General features: G+C 35.2%; 1 protein-coding gene across 6 annotated transcripts in view; it reads right to left on the minus strand.

Moving 5' to 3' along the window:
• Positions 1-20,005, minus strand: part of Znf148 (zinc finger protein 148) — a 135,772-nt gene that overhangs the window by 66,105 nt on the left and 49,662 nt on the right. For all 6 annotated transcript variants that reach the window (XM_013515181.1, XM_013515180.1, XM_005386547.2 and 3 more), the window contains one exon: positions 15,855-16,203. In XM_013515181.1, coding sequence (XP_013370635.1) covers positions 15,855-16,187 — 333 coding nt within the window. In that variant the 5' untranslated portion in view covers positions 16,188-16,203. The remainder of the gene's footprint in view (positions 1-15,854; positions 16,204-20,005) is intronic.

Below are 20,005 nucleotides of genomic sequence, written 5' to 3' on the forward strand. Positions count from 1 at the left end.
GATCCCCACTTTGCATCCTCAGCAAAACTCAATTCTAAGTGGACTGCCATTCTAAATGGAAAGGGAAGACCAAAAAGCTTCTAGAAGTTAACAAAGGAAAATATCTTCATGATTCTGGGGCAGACAAAAGCTCCTAACGGGACACACGAACCACTTCAGGAAAGATGTACAAATTACACAATGCTTTGTTACTCAAAAGAGAAAAAAGGACAAGCCAGAGTAAGAAATAATAAGCACAATACATACAGCCAACAAATATTTGTATCTACTACAAATATGTAAGAGAATGAAACAACCCTATCTCAAAAATGGGCAAAAGAAGCCAGGTGTGGTGGTGTACACCTGTAACCCTAGCACTGAGGCAAAAGTTCAAGGCAGCCTAGGCTACAAAGTGAGTGCAAGGACAGTCTCCAAAAAAAAAAAGGTAAAAAAGTAAAAAAAAAAAGAAGTGCAAAAGAATATCCAGCTTACAAAAAAATACAAATTGTCAATTAAATGTGAAAAGATACTCAACTTCCTTACTTATCTGTGAAATGAAACCTAAAATCACGCTGCAATTCCATTATACAACCATCAAAATGGCTGAAATTAAAATGTAACATTTGACAATAACAAATAGCCAAAAATATGGAGCAATTATTATAGGTAAAACCTATCAGAAAAACTTTTGGTAGTCAGTACTAAAGCCAGCAAAATCAATCCTAAGTATATAACCTACAGAAATTAATACAGTGGTGTACCACTAGGCACATCCAAAAGGAACGTTCTCAGCAGTACTTTTCATAATAGCCAATATTTAGAAATGATCTGTTTGTCTTCTTTTTTCTTTGTAGCACTGGGGATGGAAATCAGGCTTTTGTATAGGCTAGATAAATGAGGTACACTAAACCACATAGACAGCCCACCCTAGAAATTATTTAAATACTTACTATACTAAAATAATAAAGTCATATAATTGATTAAACAAAAATAAGAATATTTCATGCATTAACATGCATGTATCTCATAAACAATGCACAACAAAGAAACCAGACATTAGAGTACACAGTGTATATGATTCTATTTATACTAACCTCAAAATCAAGTGATTGAACAGACCATTGTAAACCTTTAGGGTAGTAGTAATCTCTAGGAATTAAGAGAAGCGTTGTGGCTAGGAGGAAGATCGGGACTTCTGGGATACTAGCTGTGTTCTATGTCTTGATCTGGGTGATTGGTGGTCACACAGGATGCTTGCTTTTGATTAAATTAGCCAAGATGTACACCTAACAATTTGTATGCTTTTCTGTATGAAAGTTATATTGCAATAAAAACACATTCACCTAGAGAAATAATGCTAAAAGTGTGCATATACACAAGCACACACAGGCAAGTTTCTTTCATCATTATTTCAAACAAACCAACCTAAATAAAAATGTAAATGTCAATCAATAGGGGGTGACTACATAAATGATATAACATTTAGTCAGCCATTAAAATATGTAAGGCAGTTTCATAAGCAATAACATGAAAATCTCCATAAAATTTCATAAAATAATGCAAATTTCAAGTGCATACATTCTTGAATATTTACATAAAATATCCGTTTAATATCCAAAGCATATTATACAGACATAAATACAGACACACAATACGTTTGTTTATGAATTTAAAATTTCCAGAAGGGCATCAAGATTAGTAATTTCTGTACTAGAATAGGCACTGGTTACAAACGACATGTGTAGTGGAAAAAAACCCAAGACCTTACATGTGCTAGGCAAGTGCTCTACCACCAAGACATGGCCCCAGCCAAAGGAACTTTTAGTTTTCACTTTATTAATCTAACCTACATCATTTTAATTTTTACAATAATTATGCAATCATGCAATTATGGAAAAAATGAGACATCCATGAGTATGATCTGGCTGGGCTGACACTACACAGCCTTGTCCTAAGATTTCCAATCTGTGTACTACCCAACCTAAGACAGTATAATGCTCATCCATCCCATACCAACCTCACAATTCTACATCAGACATCGAAGATCCAACAGAACTATACTAACAGTGTTCACAAACAGTCTATGTTATAAAAGTCCTGTATAAGGCCAGGGATGCTGGCACATGCCTGTAATCCCAGCACTGGGGAGGCTAAGGAGGATCATTGTGAGTTCAAGATCAGCCTGGGCTACAAAGTGAGCTCAAGGCCAGCCTGAACTGCATAGTGAGACCCTCTCTCAAAAAGACTACTAAATAAATAAATAAATAAACAAACAAACAAACAAATAAATAAAGCCCTGTATAAGGAAGCTGTCTATTAACAATTTACGTCCACCCAAGGAAAAAATAATATGATAAACTGAATAAAACTGCTTTTAAGAGCAGGGAGGACACTGAAAACTGATCATTCTTGGATAACACAGCAATACACTGTGAATTGAGCATTCATTCCAAATTCAAAAATCTGAAATTCAAAATTCAAAACTTTCTGAGCAATGACAAGTGGATTTAAATGGCAAGTTCCAAACCTCTCTTCATGGGACAGACAGCAGTCAAAAAGCACACTAAAAATACCGCACAGAATTATCTTCAGGCTGAATGTGTAAGGTGTTTGTGAAACAAATGAAACTCATGTTTAGATGTTTTAGACTCTGATCTCATACCAAAAATCTAAAAAAAAAAAAAAAAAATCCAAAATGAAGCACTTCTGGTCCCATACATTTCAAATAAAGGATACTCAACTACAGAAGAGATATTCTGATGTATCTACTTATCAGGTAAGTTGAAATCAGTAGTAGTAATCGAAGCAATGGCATGATTTTCATCAGGAAAGACTATAAAAGGATATACTTAGTCTATGCTTTCTGCTAAGATTTGTATCAAAGCAGACACTTTTAAAAAGCCATGTAGCATATGAGTAAAATCTTGTGAAACAAGAGTTGATAGTAGTTACTATTATCCTTGAAGTTTAATTGAATTTACTTCTGCAAATGATATTCAAAGAATATGAAGTAAAAAGGATTTGAATGTATTTTAAATAGCACATCTGTTGAAAGAGTCCCAACAAAAGCCAATTCTATCACTTTAAGACTGAATAGCTCAAGAACATAATAAAGCTGGGCATAGTGGTACATCCCTGTAATTCCAGCACTTGGTAGGCTGAGGCAGGAAAATCACCATGAGTTTTAAGTCAGCTTGGGATATATAAGTGAGTTCAAGGCCAGGGTGCACTACCTAGTGAGATGCTGTCTCAAAAAATAAAAGATAACATAACATAACATAACATAACCAAAACTTCTATTGAATCCCTTAAGTGAACTTTACAAGAAATACAACAGTAGCAAGAATTGGCTCTAACACAACTTTGGAAAAAGAAATCAATGTAATGGATGACAAATCAGGAGTTAGCCAAAAAGAGAGGGCAAGAACCACCCTACAAAAGGCTCTCACAGCAACTGCAAAGGCAAAGAGATTTGTCATCTTCCAGGAAGCTTCTGAAATATCATTTGTCACTAATAAATATAATCCAACTCTGCAATTAAAATAGTACAAAATGTGTCAAAACAGTAAGTACCTTAAAACCACTGAAATGGGTAAAATGATTTTTAAACCAGAAAGAAGTTATATATTAGAAGACACATACTCAAATCTCTAGCACCTGCATCTTAAGTTCTTACTGACTGAACTGACATTATTTGAAAAAATTACCTATACCATCTTCCTTAAACTAGTGATAAGATTTAAGAAAATTTTAAAATTGGAAAAATGTTGAGTCTTTACTAATGGTCAAATATATTCTGAGTTTCCTGAGCCATTAAGCAAAACTGTTCATACATACGAAATGCATGAAAGTGTGCTATAGTTTTATTCATGCTACTTTGTAACACGGAAATTCATGGTGAAAATAAAATTCCATATGAATCTGAACTAAAAAGTGCACTTTCTCAGAAGTTATACGTACCTGAAATATTTTATATTATACCACTATATGACTAGAATATGATTTTTAAAGAGCTTCTAATCACTCAAGCAACACAGTCCAAAAGTTTATTAGAAGACAAAGGTAGCATATTTCACTGAATTATACTTTCCTCATTTGGTGACACAGAACATAAGTCTTTTCTCTTAACATGCTTGCCATCAAACTGGAAACATGAAAACCATAAAAATTCATAATTTCCCCAATTCTCCTGAGTGGATCTGACAAGAATAAAAAATAATAAGCCAATTATTGTTCTCAAATTTCTGAAATACACTTAGTTTTTTGGTTGAGAAGCTTTCTAACACACTGTGTATTAAAACAAGCTGCAATGACCGAAGTTTTCTTTACGTTGTCAAACACAAAAGCCATGAGCCACCTGCAACCAATAAACACATGATGGATGACGAGTGAAAATGAAGACTAAGGACTTGAAATTATTTTTATTAAATTTTAATTTAAATATAAACTATATTAGAAACAAACTGATGGGTAAAACTATAGACATCCAAATGTTATTGAAACACTGGGTCACTAAGCTGAATCTTGGTGACTGATTTAGAATACAGGGTCAAGATAAATCTTGAAAACTAAGTTATCACAAAGGAACTTTTACATAGGCCACAGAACCCGAAACTACTAGCAATTTAAGAAAATTCAACTTTTTGTTCTGAATTAACAAAAATAATATAAGTTATCTGTGACTTCCAAGAAACTGAACCAATGAAAGAAAAAAACCACTACAGTGTTCAATATCAATTTTAAAAGGCTTATAACAACCACTGTTAATTCCTATCATTTGTTTTGAAATCCTGTATCACTTTTAATGTTCTTGCTTTGTTTTGTTTATGTTTGTGATGTTGGTATGCTGCTACTGTCCTTTTTTTTTTTTTCTTTTACTATTCTCTTTAAAATAAAAACAAAATTTTTTTAAAGGCTTTAACACAATCTAGAAATAATGTAAGGCCTCCTACCTTAAGTTTCTACGCTTCTGGAAACTTGGCTCATACATCCTACATCAGTATCCTTTTCCACTTCAAAAAATGTATATAAATGACCCCAAGAACTAACCCTTCACAGTGCCTTATGAACAGAAAAACTAAGTATGGGATACAATTTTTGGCGTCTGGTATGTTCTACTATAAGACACTGTTACATGAACCTTAGGTTCTGCCCAATGGTATATAGCATAATACAAGTTTTCATAGACTCACTTATTATCTTTTAGATTAAAGAACTCAATTTTGCATAACCGTAACAATGAGATATCAAGCAGACGCTGAACTTTTAAAAGTATAAGGAACTAAAAATAGTTTGAAATATGCTGAAAAGTAGAAACAGTAGATACAAAAAATACGATCCTTTGTGTCATATGCATATAAAAAAGTATAAAATACCCACCACAAAATGTTATGGGTAATTGTATCTCCATGACAGAGATATAGTGGGATATTTATCCTAGAGAGACAAAAAGAACTTGCATATCAATGTTTACTGAAGCTTTGTTTGCAATAGTCAAAACCAGGAAAACAACTATAATGTCCCTCATTAAAAGAATGGTTAAGATATGCTACAACCATATCACACTCCATAAGAAATAAGAATGAATTCCTGACACACAACAACTTAGAAGGCTCTCAAAAGCATTATGTTGAATGAAATATATCCATCTTAAAAGGTCACAGAGTATATGATTCTACTGATAAGACAGTTTCAAAATGACAAAGTTATGGAGATAGAGAACAGATCTGGGATAGCCAGAGGATAAGAATGGTGATGTGTGTGAGGGACAAGAGGAACACTATAAATGGACACACCTTAACCTTTCCCCTTCTCACTCTTCCCTTTTCCACTTAATCTTAAAGCCCTAAGAGGGGGGCTGAAAAAGGTATCTGGCCCCGGTCAGGACAAAGAGAACCTCTACATGCAAAGGGTTCCCAACATACAATGTCAGAGCCCACGCATGGTGAAGAGGTTCTCGTTACAGGAAAGCTCAACATGAGGTGGTAGAATCAAAGGAGCCTAAGGAAGGGCCTACACTGGGAGGGAAAGGTATCCTTGAGCAAGGTGACAGAAGCTGAGTAAGACGAAGAACCTATCAAGGTTGTGTATGGGTAAACAGAGTCTATAGTGTGCATGAGGAGACCCATTTGGTGCTGAGGCCTGGGTCAAAGTTGTCAAAGCACAAGCAGGGGAAGAAAGGCGACTGTGCAGGAAATGGGACAGCAAGCACTGCCCTGGGGGGACAGTGTTAAAAGTAAGGAAGCTGAGCTGCTAAGATAACTTCTAAAGTACCTTTGAGTTGCTGGACTGTGACTAGAGGTATCTAATATGAACCTGTGGCTCTCAATACTGCTAAGATAGATATGGAAATAATTATAAAAGCAAACGTGCATATGTATACATCTAAGTGTATAGAGTTATATATACAGATATAATACATTCTCTTCTCCTGGTAAGAGGCCTGGGAGCAGCTACATCCCAGTAACAATAAGTAGCATACTGAACACCAAGGTCTTGGCTTCTAAACTGCACTTTCCACTAAAATGAACTAGAACTCCTTAGAGAAATAGCTGGCTCCAGGATTGAGGCAGGAAAAGTACAAGAGAGGCCTAGAACATCTTGTGCCAAAAAGCAAGGAAGTGTTCAAAGACTGATGGGCCTATTAAAGGACATGGAGCCAGGGCTGTGGGTGTAGATTAGTGGTAATGCACTTGTCTTGGGTTTAATCCCCAGCACTACAGTGGGGAGGAACTGTACAGAGCCAGCTTCAAGATGCTCTCATTGGCCAAAAACAGCATTAAACTATTATAGTAATAGGATTTTTAACCTAGTGAATAAAATAAAAAACCTAAGACATTAATACACACAAATACTTTTTAAAAAAGTAATATATGCACAAAATCCTAAGTTTGTTCCCCAGTACTGTCCACCTCCCCAGAGGAATTAGTTTAACTCTAAGAGACCAAGTGTAGCAGATGCTGCCTTAAAAAATAAACTGATCAAAGTGAATCAGAATGCTACAACAAAATTCATGTACCACCTGTTAGAAAGCAATGGGGAGAACTACAGAACTGCTTCTGTAATATTCCTGCCAAAGATGCTTAACTTAGATAAATCCCCTAAACTGAAGGACAACAGCCAGATAGATACATATTCTTTTCAAATGAATACAAAGCATTAAAAAATCAGATCATGTGCTGGGCACTGAAACAAAAGCCTTACAAAGTTTAAAAGGACCAAAGTATATAAAAATGTAGACAAACTCTTTGCCAGAATTTAACAGTCAAAGCTCTTAGTCTAATTCCCAATGAAGACATTATAATGTATATTCTTTAATTATAATGATTAGATGTGAATGATAAAATGCTATCTGAAAAATTTCAAAATACTCTTAACTAAAACCAGAACAATTCTAATTAACTAACAGATCAAACAGAAATCACAAAAGAGCTTAAAAGTATTTAGAATTGTATTATAATGAAGATAAACATCTCAAAAGTAAGTGCTCAGAAGAGCGTCATTCACATTAAAAATAAAGATCTAATATCTCTCATCTCATTTTCTACTGTAAGAAGCTATGAAGAATAAATGAAAACCAAACTGGTATAAAGAAGTAAAACAACAGAGTGAAAATGAAGTCAGGCACGGTAGGTAACACATGCCTGTGGATCCCAACACTCAGGAGGATATATAGCAGGAAGACTGAGAGTTTGAGGCCAGTGTCGGCTACACAGCCAAGTATAAGGCCAGTCTAGACCACACGCTAGACCCTGTCTCAAAAAACATCAAACCAAACCAAACCCACCAACAAAAAACCAAAACCATCTGAGTAAAAATGAAAGAACATATAATTTGAAAATTTGAAACTCAAATTTTTGAAGAGACCAGGAAAACTGATAAATCTCTACCCAAATTTATTAGAAGACAAATTACCAATGTTGAGAAAAAGAGGGGCTGGGGATTTAGCTCAGCGGCAAAGCGCCTGCCTGGCAAGCGCAAGGTCACGAGTTCGGTTCCCAGTACCGGAGAAAAACCAAAAAAAAAAAAAAAGAGAAAAAGAAAGATGTGAACTTGACTGAGGTGAGAGACACCTGAGAGATTAGTAGAGCACACTTCCAGGTCTTTCTGGGTAGGTCTTCAGGGTGTGACCTTGGGAAATACACTTGCTCCCAGGCCCCACCCTCTCTGGCTCATCTCCTGCTCTCTACTTCCTATATGCCACTAAGTGAGCAACTTTCCTCAGGTACACCCTTCCACCAGGATGTTTCTTTTCTTGGAACCAGCTGACCATAGGCTGGGTTCCTCTGAAACCGTGAGTCAAGATAAGCCCTCTTCCTTTAAGTTTTGTGTGTTAGATATTTCATCCCACCAATGGCAAGGTGACTAATACTGAACACTGGTACCAAAAATAGGGTCGCTGCTGTGACTATACCTGACCATGTGGTTCAGAAGTCTTTGAACAGCTTTGCACGACTGTGAAACAGTTTGAAGATGCATGCTAGCAAAGCCCTAGAATGCTATAAGCAAAGACTCATAGGCAATTCCAACAGGACCTTAGAAGACCAAAATGCCAACAGAAATGTGGACAGTAAAGTCTGTGCTCATAACGTTTCACAAGGGAACAAGGATCTTGTTGGGAATTAGACTAAGGGCCATGAGTGTTACATTCTGGCAAAGAATTTGTCTACATTTTGCCCATAACCTACAACTTCTGTCTGAAAATGAGTTTAAAGGCAACACACTAATTGATCTGGTGGAAGAAATGTCAAGGAAGCCTAATGCTGAGGGTTTGGCCTGGGTACTATGGGTTGCTTTTACCCAATTTTACATTAAAGCTTGCAAGCCAAACACAGCTCAAATATTTGTAAAGCTGAGGCCAAGGAAGTTGTGGCTGCTGAAGAGATCAAAGTTGTTTTATTTTTAAAAACACAAAAAAAAGCCAAGTAGTTTGTACAGGAACAACAGGAAAAATTGCCTTGAGAGGAATCGGCCAGATCTGACCCAACATAGGCATGAAACCTCCTTGGAGATTGTTTTGAGAATATGGGCTCAGAGCACCCTTGTCATTCTGAGCTCCCTAAAGAAGCATACCAACCCCAATTCAGCCAAGCAGGTACTTAGAGACTGTTGCAGCCATGGTCCAAGAGGGCTCGTTACAGTTCAACCTGGCACCAGACCTGGTTGTTGTCCATTTGGTGCTGGTCCTAGAGACAGGCAAAACGTAGGAGTTATGAGGTTCCCCCTCCCACAAAAAGAGTTCTGAGGTCATAGAAGCTGCCAATCAGACTTCAGAAGAAGGCATGGCAACCCTGGCAATGTGTAACAGGGTCAGAGTCCCTGCCAGGATACTTTGAGAAGAAGTGAAGCTAAAACCGAAGTGGACATACCAGGAAGATGGAGATGCCAGCAATATAGAATGTCTACTAGGAAAGCTGTAGGCATCAAGTCAAACCAGCCTCTGAGAGAGGACATGGGCTGCAAACAGCAAGACCATGGGCGGAGCTGCCCAAGAGCTCTAGAGCACACACCTCCTCACCTTGTGCCCTGGATGCGGATGATGAGTTACAGGGTTATCATTGACCAGGCTGGGTTTCAGACTTTCTATTCATATTCCTCCCTTTTGGAGGAGAAATGTTTTTACTGCACCACTGTATTCTGGGGTTATGTGACACGCTTTCTAATTTGTGTGTGTGTGTGTGTGTGTGTGTGTGTGTGTGTGTGTGTGCTGGGCCCTCTTCATGGAAGGCAAGAGCTCTACCACTGAGCTACATCCTCAGCCTACATGCTTTCTGATTTTTTAGAGGTTCACAGATAAGAGCTGCTTGAGTCTCAGAGGAGACTTTGGACATGTACTTTTTAGCAATGCTGGAACTGCTGAGTCTGGGGAAGGTGCATTTTTGATTGTCTGCAGGACAGTGAGTGACATCATGTTAGATGTTAATTATGACCTTGTTACTGTTTCTATTTACAGATTAAGTGTGGTTTAAGAAGATGTGTTTGGGTGTCAAGTTGACAAGGCATGGACTTCTGGTGATTAATTCTGACTGTGAACCTGACTGGTCTGAAAGACACCTAGATTAGTAAAGCTCATCTCTGGGTGTACCTGCATGGGTCATGGGAGCATGCCCTCAGATATTCTATTTGGTCCCTGGCTCCTCCCCTATTCTCTGCTTCATGGATGCCATGAGGAAGGCAATTTTCTTCCACCAAGCTCTTCAGTCATGGTGCTTCTGCCTTGGAGCCAACTGACCATTGTTTGTGGATTCTAAAACCTCTGAATCCATGACCTAAAATAAACTTTTCCTACCCTTGGTTTATTTTCTCAAGTATTTTGGTCACAGTGATGGAAAGCTGACCAATCAAAAGAAGAAATCCATACAAATCCTTTAAACAATTAAAAAAATTATGAAAAACTAACAAGACATCCTTTAAAAATACAATTTACTGAAAATTACTCAAGAAAAAAAAATTTGTAGGTTTATGCATGTTTTTCAAACTACATTTGTAACTAAAAATCTTCCTACAGGTGCAATCAACATGAATATCAGTAATGGAGATTCCTCAAAAAACTAAAAATAGAATTCCAATCCACCCAGCTATTCTGCTTCTATGTCTCCTCCTAAAATAGTTAAAGACATCCTATTGCAATAATAAATGTATACCCAGGTATATAGCAGCACAATTCATAGCTAAATCTTGGAAGCAGCTTATATGTCTACCAAGAGATGAATGGATAAAGAAAATGTGGTATATTTTGCAATAAGGATGGAAAAACAAAGTCACCTGCAGAAAAAAGGATACATTTTGAGACCATAACATTAAGTAAAATAAATCAGACACACAAGCCTAATTACTGCACGTTTTCTCTTGAGAAATCCAAAATATAAATAAAGATAAAAATAAAAGGTAACATGAAGTAGAGAGATAAGATTTTATTCAAATGGAAAAAGATCAGAAAGGAAGGGATGAAGGAGAGCAATGAAAGGGAATAAAAAAAGAATTAAGATAAGTTATGTATATGTGCCAACTCCCCAAAAGGAGTACATGCAAACATGTACTAATAAAAACTAAAAACTGAATAAAAAAATTTTTTAAAAAAACCTTCTTACAAAGAACTTGTGATGGTTAATCTTGACTGTCAACTTGATTGGCTTGAGAAACACCTAGATTAATAAAGCTCATTTCTGGGTGTATCTGAGTGGATTACAGGGACATCCCAGATTACTCTTACTGATAAAGCCTATCACATAAGTAAAGTAGAAATAATACCCATCAAACATAAACACAAAATACACAAAGAAATACTTCCTAACCCACCTATGATGAGCCCACTCTACCTAAACACAGATGAAGGTACTGCAAGATAACTACAACTAATATCCCACATGAACATCCATGTAAGTTTTTAAAATTAACGAACTGAACCTATCAACATGTAAATGGCATAACGGGAGTGTGGTTTACTCCAGGGATGGAAGATTTAACATCTGAAAGTTTATCAATACCTTTCACCATATTAACAGAATAACAGAGGAAAAAAAATCACGTGATTACTTCAACAGATGCAAAAAAGCTTTCAAACATCACTTCATGTCTTTAAAAAAAAAAAAAAAAACCCTTAGCAATCAAGAAAATTTTTTCACCATAACAAGTTATCCACAAAAAACCTATAGCTAATACAATTTTTAATGGCAAAAGATTGAATGCAATCTCATGATATGAAACATATCAAAGATATCTACTCTTATCACATCTATTCATCAAAAATTGTTCTGTAGGCCCTAATCAACGTAGTAAAGGGGAAAAAAAGAAGAGATTAGAAAGGAGTAAAATATATGGGCAACATGACAGTACCCGAACCCACAGAACCTACTCCATATATCTATGAGACTGAGTAAATATAACAAAGTCACAAGATACATGGTCAATTTCAACAGAAACATCTGCATTTCTATAGCTTACTAGTGAAAAAAACTAAACATTTTAAAATATTATTTGTAGTAGCATCCAAAGTATTAAAAATGTATAAATTTAACAAAATGTGTCCAGTTATTACAATGCTGCAACTATTTTTTTTTAAAACTTAAATATAAGTGTAGAGATATATTATGTTCATGGACTGGAAGCCAATATTGTTAAAATGTGGATTTTCATCAAATTAACATCTGTAATCAGTTCAATCCAAATCAAAATCCAGCTGGCTCTCCTTACAGAAACTAAAAGATTGATTCTACACATAAAAATGCAAAATATATAAAACAGTCACAACAGTCTTGCAAAATAACAAAACTGGAAGTTTTATACTACCTGGCACCAACATTTACTGTGAAAGATACAGCAATCAAAACAACATCAGCCTGATTTAAAGACAGATACTTCATCCATTAAACAGAATGAAAACTAGAGAAATAAGATTTATACAAAACTGTGCCAAGAAAAGAGAAGTTTTCACAAAATACATAGCAGCTTTATTCATAATGATTGAAAACAAGAGACAACAAACAGCCATAAAAAGGGAAATGACTGAACAAATTTTAGATTATTAAAACAACATATTAATCAATAAGGAAAAAGAATGAACTACTGGTACCCATGTAACATGGACAAACCTGAAAAACAAGGTATGCAAAAGAAGACAAACAGTTACATATAATTCCATTTACATACAGTTCCCAAGGACAACAATCATGTATAATTTTAAAAAGTACTAACAATTATGTGGAGGAGACTGAGAAGAAATACAAAGAAATCTTCTAAGATGATGGAAATATTCTATATATTGATGGGCTGTGGATTATAGCAATTTATGCAGTTGTCAAAATTCTGAACTGTAAATCTAGTGAGAAGGTATATATCTACAATCACCAAACTCTGGGAGGTTGAAACAGGAAAATCGCAAAATCATGCACAGCCTGGGTAACTTATCAAGTTTCTGTCCCAAATTTAAAAAGTGAAGAGGCTGGGAATGTAGCTCACGGCAAAGACACTACTCTAGAAACTGGGCAGGAAGGGACCTGATTATAAAGACCACAGTACTTCCACTCAGTCAAAAAAGTATGTTTTAGCTGTCTGGCAGTGAGAAACTGAAGAAGTTTTAGCAGGAGAGAGTATGAAGTTATATGTCTCATTTAGAGAAACTGAAGAAGTTTTAGTAGGAGAGTATGAAGTTATATGTCTCATTTAGAAAGATTACCACAGAAACTATCAAAAAGATCAAAGAAAGTTCAGGCTACAGTGAGTCAACTAAAAAGGCCACTGAAATCTACAGACTTCATCTAGCACCAGCAAAATGCACATTCTTCACAAATTCATATAGAACATTCACCATGTTAGACCATATTCTGGGCCACAGACACACCTTAACAAGTTTGAGGTAAGAGTAATTATACAGTATGTGCTTTCTGGTAACAATGGAATTAAAACTAAAAACAAAACACAAACTGGAAAATATCCCCAAATACTTGGAGAGTAAGCAATGTATTTCTAAGCAAAATGGTTCAAAGAAGAAATCTCGAAAGAAATTTATATTGAACGAAATGAAAATAAAAATGCAATTTATCAAAACGTGTGATGCAGTTAAAGTAGTGTTTAGAAGGAAGTTTATAGTATTGAAAGCACAGAGTAAAAATGAACAATTCAAAATCAATAACCTACACATCCATTTATCACAGGGGAAAAAACCAAGTTAAATCAAAAGTAAATATAAACTGAAAGTAAGGCAGGAATCAATGAAAAATGAAATCAATAGGGGGAGAATCAACAGAATCATTTTACTATTGAAAATATTAATAAAATCAATAAGCCTCTACTGGAGGGAAGAGGAAAATGGGGACTTGTGCAACAGATAGAAAGTTTCTCTTTTGCCAGAAGAAAAAGTTGTAGAAATCTGCTGTGCAACACTGAATGTAGTTAACACTACTCAACCGTGAACTTAAAAACGGTAAAGACAGTAATCAAACAAAAAGGTAAGCCAGTACCCAACCTAAGAACACAAGAGACAAGCCAGGTGTGGTGGCACATGCTTGTAATCCCAGCATTCTGGAGGCTGAGCAGGAGGATCAGTGCACGTTCGAGACCAGCCTGGGCTACAAAGTGAGATCAAAGCCAGCCTGAACTGCACAACCAGACCCTATATCAAAAAGACCCTGCCCCCCAAAAAAAATAAAATAAAAAAGGGAGAGACAATATAAGTTACTAATATCTGAAATTAAAGAAAGGAAACTTTCACAAGCATTAAAAAGGCAATGAAAGACTACTAAAAGGAACTTAATGTCCACACATGATAACGTGAGGAAATACACTAATTTCTTCAAAAACACAATCCGCTAAACCTCACACAGTAAGAAACAATTGGAATAGGCCTATATCCATGAAAGAAATTTAATGAATAAACTAAAAATGACTTTCAAAACAGAAAGCACCACACCTAAAGGGGTATGCTGGTGAATTCTACTGAACACTTAAGGAATGAACTATATCAATGCTCTACAATATTGTCTAGAAGGTAAAAGCAGAGGGAATACTTCCTAATTCATTCTATGAAGCCTGCATTACCTTAATGCTAAAATTGGACAATGGCATTATTAAAAAAAAAAAAATGCAGGCCAGTATTTCTAATAAACACAGATGTAAAAATCCTCAAAATATTATCAAATCAAATCCAGTAATGTATATAAAACAATTATACCTGGGATTTATTCTGGTCACACATGGCTGGTTCAACATTTGAAAATCAATTAATGTAATTCACCGTATCAACAGGTTAAAGAAAGGCTACTGCAATGGGCTAGGTAGAAGCTGGTGAGCACATGTATTAGAAGGTAACTGTGAGTAGTTATCCATTCATTCCTACTATATTTCAACATCTGGGACCAAGAGGAAAACCAAACAAAACTACCCTCACACAGTCAACCACCTTCCAGAGAGACAGACATCAGTAAGGAATCACAAATCCCTACCACAGAACCTCAACTATGATAAACAGAAGTGGTAAAGTGATGACGATGAAGAATTACCTAGGTTAAAAACAGGGACAGAGTATAGCTGCCAGGAATATTCTAAGCAGAATATATAAAGATCTTAAAGTTAAAAAAAAAATACAGCATATCCACAACAGTAAGAGATGAAAATCCCACTACAGCTGTGACTTTACGGACCACATAAAAATAGAGATAGATGGCAAGAGCCGGGGATACGGTTCAGTGCACAAGCGCCTATCTGGCAAGCACAAGGTCCTGAGTTCAATTCCCAGTACCAAAACAAAACAAAACAAAACAAAACAAAAAAAGAGATAGATGGCAAGAAAGATAGATATGCAAGAAAGAGTATCTTAGTTGCGGACTACCATATTTAGGACAGACAGCAAAGAGTAAAGGGCTAATATCCTTCACAAAGTATGTGAAGAATACAAACTGGACACAGAATAGGATGCATCAGAAAACATTAAAGAAGTCAGGGGGCTGAGGGTGTAGCTGTGCAGTAGAGTGCCTGGTTAACGGCATGGGGCCCTGGGTTTGAACCACAGAGCCACCAAAAACAAGGTGAGCAGGAATTGTCAGGAGTTACAGAATTGAAGAAAAACCCCTTGAGTACATGACCATCTTTTAATTGTTTTAAGATTTAACTTTCTACTCTTTAAGAAGAAACCCAGAAGTTAAACAAAGTATCTTTTAAAAATAAGTCCTAAAATTCAATATCCAAGTAATCCTGATAGGGACATAAATATTATCCTGAAAAAGGTAAGTTTCTAAAATAATGTAATACAAAAACTTAACTTTGCCTTTCACATGATTTCTTGAATATTTTAATTTCTTCAGTGACTTTTCATATTATTTAATACAAATTAGTTACAATTTCTAGCTTTAACTTCAATATTTTATAAAGGAATTACTTACAGGGACATTAAGTGCATACTGTAGTCCTTGAGGAAGTCTTTCATGTGTTTCCATCTGTTCTTCATCATTTTTCACCGTTTCCTCATGGACCATGAGTTCATCGTGTGAAATCATGTCCTGCTGTCTCATTTCACTCTCTTGTAACACTTCATCTGCAGCAAGGATCTCCTGGTGAGGCATACTTCGATCTTGAAGTACTGACTCCTGCAGTTCTCCAGAAACAGTAGACTGGCCAGACACTCCACCCATTACAACCATTGCCCTGGAAGACTGCATTTCGTCTATGTCGCCACATTTAAGAAACAATCCTTCCAGTTTGTCGTCAATGTTCATGCTTAAGTATAACTGCCTAGAAAGACCAAGTTTGGCAACAAAGCATAATAAATTAGTTTTATGTGTCTACTTGACATTTTTTCAAATTTCAACTTATGAAAGATACACATTCAAATAAAAACAATTTTATTCACATAATTTTGAAGTTTTGAATTACCAAAAGGTTTCCAAAAGCTATTAGAAACACAAATTTTTATTTTGATATTAAGGAATAAAATCCTCATCTACTTCACTACTGAAAAATGAATCTGATATATAAATAAATTCAAGGAGTATCTGTAACTTCAGTTACAAGATCTATATCCTTTAACATGCTAAAGTGTCTGAAAGTATAAAAAGAAATGAACCCAGTAAGGCATCTGACAAAGAACACTATCAGATAAATCATTAATGAAAATTTAGAAATAATTATTTATCATATAAAAATAGCCACAGTAGTAATCAAAGAAACGTTAAAACAGTGATTACCATATTTCACCACGCTAGTAACAACTTTTTAAAAAATATACATCCAATGTTGATCTAAGGATAGGAGGAGTACAAATTAAATCAGCTACTTGAAAACACAATTTGGTAGTATATTATTAAAAGCCACAATAATGTACATAGTCTTTAAGCCAGTAATTCTACATTTTAGAATTATAGGAATGAAATCAGAAATGTATACAAAAATATACACAGAAACCACCATGAGAATGATTATAATGAAAATCTAGAAACACACTAAATGTTCAAAGAAAGAAAATAGGTTCAAATCTAATTTTTAAAACTGGACTATACTTGCCAGGTCTGATGGCACATGCCTATAAACTCAGCACATGGGAGACTGAAGCAGGAGAATCATGAATTTGAGGCCAGCCAGACCATAAGAGCAAGTTCAAGGCCAGCCTGGAGTATTTAGTAAGACCTTATTACCAAAAATAGGACTATACTAGTGGTGACAAACCTATGGTACATGTGCTGCAGGCAGCCTGTTTATCTTTGAAAGCTCTAAAAGATTTGCCACCACTGGACTATACTGATAGCTGCTGGCTATGCAACATGGTAAATTTAATAAAAATCACTGAATTGTACACTTCAAATATCAAGTGAGTTTTACTGTATGTAAATTATACCTCAAATTTAAAACATAAAACCAGAGAAGCGACTACCCCATGGCGGGGAAGGGTTGCTGTTTCTAGGAGAAGGGAAGAAGTCCTGCGACTGGTGACGCTTTCTTTCTTGAGAAGACGTCTAGTTGCACAGGTGGGTTCACTCAAGATGTACACCTGTGATACCTGCACTTTTCTGTCAGTAATTATAATAAAAAGCCTCTTGAAACTGAAAAATAATTTAGGCATAGAAGTTTTATTAGAAATATTTGAAGATCTGGGAAAGTATTCCAATATACTGCAGGGAATGCATACACATGTATGTCTGTATTTATGTTGACATATGACTGTACATTTTACGTTTATCTGAAAGGGCAGCAGCATTAAAAGTAGCACTACACAGTGAAATTAGCTTTTTTCTCATTTATATTCATCTGTAATTTCAAAACTTTCCATATTATATTTTTAGTTTAGAAATGTTTTTAAATATGTTAAAGTAAAAGTAATATTGTCATTACTAAAATGTACTTAGTGTTAAATAAATTTAATAGATTATAATTAAGAATTAGAGACTACAAAAATTATCTTACTTTGTTCATTATTAAAGAGAAATAATTTTTTCAGAGTATTTTAAGTTTGCCCCCTTTTCCCATTTTTTACATTATGAGTACATGTTTGAGATACATAATGAATACACTCATCTTGGAGTATATGTGGGTGTTGCCCTCTTCTCCATGTCTAGATCCTTTTCTCACTGACAAAAGAGCTATCTGCCTGTTTCCTATTATCTACCTTTTTATTTTGCTCTGAGTTATTTATACTTTGAGTTTCTCATATAAATGATGTGATTAAATCTGCCCTTCGAACTTTGGTTGTTGTAAATTCATATTCCATGGTTACCATGACAACTTGAAATCATGAAATTAACACACTTTATCTCAAAGAAGATCAAAATTTGCTATACAGTTGTTCTTTGAAAACTACTACTTTCATTATCAGATTATGTGATATAAATGTAACATTCACTACCCAACATAAAGGACTTACAATGAATAAATACACTGATTATATTTTAGCTTAAACACCTTTTACCCAATCACATAGAGATCACTTCTTTGATCATAACTTCCAGAGATTAAATAATTTAAATTCCAATCAAAATATTCTTTTCTTTACCTAGAATATTAAAGAAGTACCCTTTACTAAAAGGATCAGTTTTAAAAACTTTACAAAAACCAGAGTAAACAAAAGTGTAAGTCACATTTGCTTCTCTTGATTTCCCTCTTACCCAGTACCATCAGTCTAGACTACATACAGGACAAGGCCCAAGAATCTGACTTTACTCTTTAAAATCTTCAGGAACTAAACCTAAATCTTAAAAGACCAAAGATTTTGAACAATTACTAAGCAACTGCTCTCTTCAAATATCCCACTTTATACATTTCTTAGAGAACATACTATCCAGTGACTAAGTGGACTTCTTTTATGGCTAACATGTTATTCTGGTCCATACTTTGGTAATCCTTGCAAATTAATTACACACTTTTCTAAACTATTTATTGTTTTTTTAAAGAATGCAGAAGACCCTAACTTATGTAGGAACTTAAAACATACACAGAGCCACCCCTCACTACAAGTCTTTGTTCCTACTGCAGCTACTACTGTCACACACACCATTATTTTTAAGGTTTTGAGCTTTTAGAATATGGGAGATAGAACAAGTTACTAAAAGAAAGATCAAATTAGAGAAAATCTTAGTTTTTGTTTTTTAAAAAGTCAAAACTGGAGCTGATGTGCCAATCCAACTTAAGATCTACATTTCCCTACAATAGCAGACCTCAACTCCAATATTTTTGATTATGCACTTAATCAATTTTCAAAAATTTGATATATGCAGATTTTTTAAAACTACAATATATCTTGTACTACTGTACCAATATTTTACATAAACATACATACTAAAATAAAAGAACAGTATAATTATTAACTATTTCTAACATCAAGCCAAAATAATAAGTACTAAGGAAGTAAAAGTACTATGGGGATAGAGAATATTTTGGAGGAAAAAAGTCATAAAGTGCCATTATGAAGGACTTGGGACCAAAAGACAGCACACCTCAATGGAGGTAGTAAATGGAAAAGGAAATTTAAAAACTGCAAATGGAAAACAAATCTGACATTTTTCCTGACACATTTTCCTGAAAACAGATCACACACACAAAAAAAGGGGCTCTCTTCCCTTTTACCCATTTTCCTTATTCATATGGCCCTAAACTGAGTCATATATTGAGAGTTAAAATGGACAACCCAGAAATTGTACTTTTTAGACAATTTCTTGGAAATGTCATAACACTAACATAGAGCAGTATCAATGAGCACTGCTCAAACAAGGTTTTAAAATGAGCCTTGGAATACTTATCAAAAATAAAATGGCATGTACCCCTGACCTACCACCCCACACGATTGTATGGGCTTAGCCACACAAGTCCACCTGAGACATGTTACCCATAAAATCCCCAGAGACACATGTACAAAGGTGTATGCAGCAGTCCTCTGAGGCAAAAGACTAGAAACAAATACCACTGGCAGGAAACTTGCATTAACTATGATTCAAGCACACAGTGGACACATGCAGTCATTAAAAGGAATGTGTGGCTTCTACAAGACACAGCAAGTGGAAAAAAAATCAAGGAGAACTACCTAAGTAGATAGAAAAATCCTTTCCAT

This window comes from Chinchilla lanigera, unplaced genomic scaffold (genome assembly GCF_000276665.1).
Source record: "Chinchilla lanigera isolate Chin_1 unplaced genomic scaffold, ChiLan1.0 scaffold00026, whole genome shotgun sequence".
Lineage (NCBI taxonomy): Eukaryota > Metazoa > Chordata > Mammalia > Rodentia > Chinchillidae > Chinchilla > Chinchilla lanigera.